The following is a 5295-nucleotide window of genomic DNA, read 5'->3' as shown; positions in this document are numbered from 1 at the left end:
TTGTGAAGACATTGGATAGGAAGGCTAGCAATCTTCGTTGGGTGTGGGTCACTCACGATATCGAGAATCACATCCAACCTTTCTGTAGACCACGATGTCCCATAACCAATAACAACAGTACGGTCTGCATCAAGTATGTTGATATTCGGATGAGCCATGTGATTACTATCTCAATTCCCAAGGATGGATTTAGTTTACTAGAGAAATAAAGAGGAGAAAAATAAAAAAAAAATTATGAATTAAATTAGAGTATAAAAAATATAAGTTTTATGAAATAAAGTATATTTTTTTTGAATTTATTTCTACCCTTAGTACCAAATACACCCCAAGTTCCGTTCACATGCCTTTTCACACTCTAATTTTATTTTGTTTTATTTCTACTCTAATCTTATTTATTTACTATTTATTTCTTTTAAATCACACAATTTATCAAATTGATTATATTATTTTTCTTCTATTTTTTTTTTGTCTCTTTCTTTCCTTAAAGATATCTATAAGTGTGAAAAGACTTTTAGTTTGTCCCATGTGGCTATTTCTTTATTTTCGCATCTAGTTCTTTCCAACATTCAGCGTCTGCATGATAGCGTTTATTTTATTTATAATAATAATAATAATAATAATAATAATAATAATAATAATAATAATAATAATAATAATAATTTATTATATTTATATAATAAAATATAAGAAATGAGATTAAAATTATTTTTGTCACTTTGTTTATTATTGATCAAAATTTATTAAAAATATAAAATATTATATATCTCTTCTTATTAAATAATTTTTACTATTAATTTTATAGTTTTTAATTAAAGTGTATCCGTCAATTATAATTATTTATGAATTTTACTATCCATTTTTTTCGTATTTAATTATCATATTTTAAATTTTTTGCCTATGTCTATTAAATGTGTAATAATGTGCTGACGAAAAAAAAATTGATCACGATCATTACCTCGGTGATTTTGGACTATATGCATGTTGGGAAATATGTTATCAATACCCAGAATGAATACATAGAGAGAAAGAAAAATAGAAAATAAGATGACTAACTTAACTAGATAGAGAATAATATATTTAAATTATTGTATATAATAATGTTATTGGATGATCGAGTATAGTTTTTTAATTATTGACATATGTACAGGGAATCTCATTCTGCATTTATCGTGGAACGCATTTTCTCTCTCATGGTCATCATCCACTTGGATTCTTAATCTTGTACTTCATTGCCATCACCAATGTACTACTATATATAGTTCAACAAAGTCGTTGATTTATCAGAGTTCACATAAGGGAGTTTCAGTTAACGTACCTAGTTGTTGGTCTTTATATTTAGTTATTGACATCAACAAAGTCATGGAGGAAGTTAATGGTATGTGCCTTTTCTTAGGGAGATAAATATTTCTCATTATCTCTCTTTAATTTCCTTTATATATATATATATATATATATATATATATATATATATATATATATATACCTGGAATGTGATTTTATTTTTCTCCTCACAATCAATTTCTTTCCTCTAATTTCAACATTTCAATTCCAATCTTTATGCTTTGAGGATGTGTTAGTATTTCTCATGTACTTATAAATTTTAATCCCAACACACTTTCTATGGTTTGCTTTCTTCTTGTTTGAATTTCCTCTGGGGTCTTATAGCAAATTAAGAGTAGTAAAAGGTCATATATATACCCATAATAAGGCTTCTGCAGACTGCAATTTGCACTGGTAGTATAACAAAAAGTGTATAAATTGAGCCACCCGTTAGATTCTATATGCCGGATTAATGGTATCTTTAGTTTAAGAAAGAAAGTGAAAAGAAAATAAGATGATTTTATAGGTTTTTAATAGGAAAAAAAGTTACGTATGTATATAAAATATCTTAAATATCCCTAAAAAATAAATATACAAAAATAATAGTATGCTGTATATTTAATGTATAAAAAATCTTTATCTCCTTTTATTTTTTGGTATGCAAGGATCGATAAATTTGTAGGTCCCACCCACTTTTTAATATTTCTTCCTCAATTGCTAAAGAATATTCAAATAAAACAAAGATGGTTTCACTATCATCCCACGTTATTTCCTTAGTTTCTTGCATAACAAGCGTAAGCAAATTAAGAGTAAAATAGAGACTAAAGAAATGAGAGTGAATGAAATAAAAAAAAGGAATATAAGAGAAATAAAGTAAAGAATATGTATTATTGGGATAGATGGAAGAAAAAAAGAAGTGGAAACAATTTCTATCCACTTGTTTAGATGAGTGAAATTAAAAAGATTACATAAAAATATTTTTATGGTAATCAAAAAAATTTTACTCCATTATTTTTCCCAACATTAAATTATTTATTATTTGTTAAAAATCATTTAATTTTTTAACCAATTAAATTAAGAAAGTCACAAATCATCTTACTTTCATCCCAATTGAAGAAGGATTTACTTTACAGTAGAGCCCAATAATTTTTGCAATTTCTCTCTCCCATTTCTATTCTAAGCAAACACAAAAAAATCACAGAATCCCTTGTATTACGCGTCCTCTTATTTTTCTTCTACTCAAATCACCCAATCCACACAAAGAGTAATAATCTATGCTTATTTTTTTTTAAGTATTCTTTATAATTTTTTTTTGCTTCCTTGATCATCCCAGTGGTTCAAACCAAGAATGGAACTGTTTCAGTAGCTTCTGCGTTTGCTGGCCATAAGGAAGGTAATGCTTCTAAACTATTTATCTTTCTTGTTGCATTCTTTGTTTAACTAACTAAAGTTTCTATATGCACTTTTGGAATTAAGAAACACAAGAAAGTATAATAAATTGAATTTCTTTAACAAGTTAAAATTTAATTTGATACATTGAGGTCCCCTCTTAAGATTTCAATGTCATATTATGAAATTGTGCTAGGCATCTTATTAATTAGTTTTTGGTGTTGCATTGGCTAATTAGCTATACAGCAAAGGGACCACAAATTTTTAAGAATTGCTGTTGAAGAAGCGTATAAAGGGGTAGACTGTGAAGATGGGGGTCCCTTTGGTGCTATTATAGTTTGTAATGATGAAATTGTTGCTAGATGTCACAACATGGTTCTGAGGAACACAGACCCCACTGCTCATGCAGAAGTCACTGTAATAAGAAAGGTTAGATGATTATTAATTTGAAGCCAAATAATTTCCTTAAATTGCTTTAAAATGCATATTTTCTTGTAGTATATGTTGGTATTTACATTTATGCTTTTCTGTCTGACGCAGCATTTATCACCATATGTCATTGCCTTGCTTTCTCTGGCAATTGATCGTATATGTGCAAATTGCAATTCTTTATTCTTATAATGTTATGAATGGGATGTCCACATATAATATATCATGAGTCTAAGAGTGATAATTATAAAGTTATTCAATCACAAATTAGTATTGGTATGACTTTTAAGGTGATTATTATAAAAGTCAATAAATTAATCATATATAATAGTTTACAATTGAGTTTACAATACAAAACTATTTCATATAACATTTTTTCTCATATATCATTTGGGCAGTTTCTCCAAATGAAGAGATTTCCATGAGGAAGGTGGCTATTATAATATTTTCATTTGAGAGGTTAATGAATAAGAATTGTTAGCTTTGAAATTACCATGTTGAACATAGTGGAGATACTCTAGAATTGTTTTTTAGCTGCAATCTATATGATATTTGTTGAGCATCTTTTGTCTTTGCTTATTATATTGTCTCAGTAGATACCAATTGGCAAGTTGGCTAGGAATTAATTTTTTGTTCATTTTATTTTATATATTCTGCTGCAGGGTTTGACAAGGCAAATATATTATGCATATGGTATCAATTCAGTACATACTTCAGGGTATTAGTATCAATTGGAGTTTTAATATCTAGTCTTCGTGAAGAGTTCACTTCACAACAACCAGAATTTATTAATTTCTTGCCTTACTCTTCTGAGCTATGGTTTCGGTCAAACTTTATAACATTTTAAATTCCATGAAAACAGAACTGATTTTACATTACTCTGCATTTCTTCTTCTTCAAATTTGTGTGCAACAAACAATTTATGCAATTAATGGGATATGTATTTTAAACTCAATGATTTCATTTTACAGGCTTGTGAAAAGCTAAACCAGATAGAACTTTCAGACTGTGAAATATATGCTTCTTGTGAACCTTGCCCAATGTGCTTTGGAGCAATCCACCTCTCACGAGTTAAGGTTGGAAACGCCCTGCTTTTTCTACGCTTCTCAATTTATCTTTATCTTTTATTAATGTTAAAAGAATTTCATTAAAGTACATTAATAGTAGTGTAAAAGTTTTTTCACACTGTTATTTAATTACAAGTTATCCTATATTGTAATATTATTGAATTTTATAATTAAAGAGAATCTAATTCAATTGATTTAGTAAATGTGCGAGTTGTAAATTCTTTGGTACCCGTTTTCTTATTCTTATTAATATAAAAATATTATTGATTTTTTCAATAATTATTTCAAAATCATATTTAAGATAATTTCTAATTAATTAATATTACATCAAAATTGAATTATTTTACAATGATTACTTTTGGGCACGCTTTCTTACAATATTAAATTTATACAGAGGTTGGTTTATGGAGCAAAGGCAGAGGCAGCAATTGCTATTGGGTTCGATGACTTCATTTCAGATGCATTGCGAGGTACTGGATTCTATCAGAAGGCACAATTGGAGATTAAAAGGGCTGATGGCAAAGAAGCTAACATTGCTGAAGAAGTTTTTGAGAGAACAAAGGAAAAATTCCGAATGTATTAATTGAATCTCTATGTTTCCTAAGCCATTAGGTATTTACACCTCAGGAAATTTGACTTCATATAAATAAGCTCGATGCTATGGTGTATCCTAAATCCTAATGAATAAATTGTACTGGGAGCATCAAAATGAAAGTTACTTTGTAATATAAGATGGCATTCTGTTATTAAATCTTGTACCTTGGCCATAGCCTCCTCTACCTCCTTCATCACTCCAACCACGTTGATTTGTTGGAGAAGCCATCAGAAACTAGCTTTAGGCTTCTGCTTCCTGAACTGGATAATCATTATGGATTGAGTAATCTAGAACACACAATACATTAGGAATTACTCAATTTGAAACTATACTAAGTGACTTCTATATAATCTATTCAAGAACTATTCTAATATAGTTATGGATTGAGAAATATAGAACCCAAGATACGTTATGAATTACTCAATTCGAAATTATACTAATATAGTTTTTGATTAAGTAATCTAGAAAAAAAATGCATTCCAAATTATTCACTCT

General features: G+C 28.3%; 1 protein-coding gene across 1 annotated transcript; it reads left to right on the top strand.

Moving 5' to 3' along the window:
- The first annotated feature begins 1160 nt into the window (after nucleotides 1–1160).
- On the top strand, nucleotides 1161–4972 carry LOC114425122 (guanosine deaminase-like). The gene is made up of 5 exons (XM_028391898.1): nucleotides 1161–1375; nucleotides 2654–2713; nucleotides 2948–3138; nucleotides 4110–4214; nucleotides 4600–4972. The coding sequence occupies exons 1-5, from the start codon at nucleotides 1360–1362 to the stop codon at nucleotides 4786–4788; spliced, it is 561 nt and encodes a 186-aa protein (XP_028247699.1). The 5' UTR covers nucleotides 1161–1359; the 3' UTR covers nucleotides 4789–4972.
- Nucleotides 4973–5295: the final 323 nt, after the last annotated feature.

The sequence above is a fragment of the Glycine soja genome, chromosome 9 (assembly GCF_004193775.1).
Source record: "Glycine soja cultivar W05 chromosome 9, ASM419377v2, whole genome shotgun sequence".
Lineage (NCBI taxonomy): Eukaryota > Viridiplantae > Streptophyta > Magnoliopsida > Fabales > Fabaceae > Glycine > Glycine soja.
The sequence above is the reverse complement of the archived record's forward strand: the minus strand, read 5'-3'. Positions and strand labels throughout refer to the sequence as shown.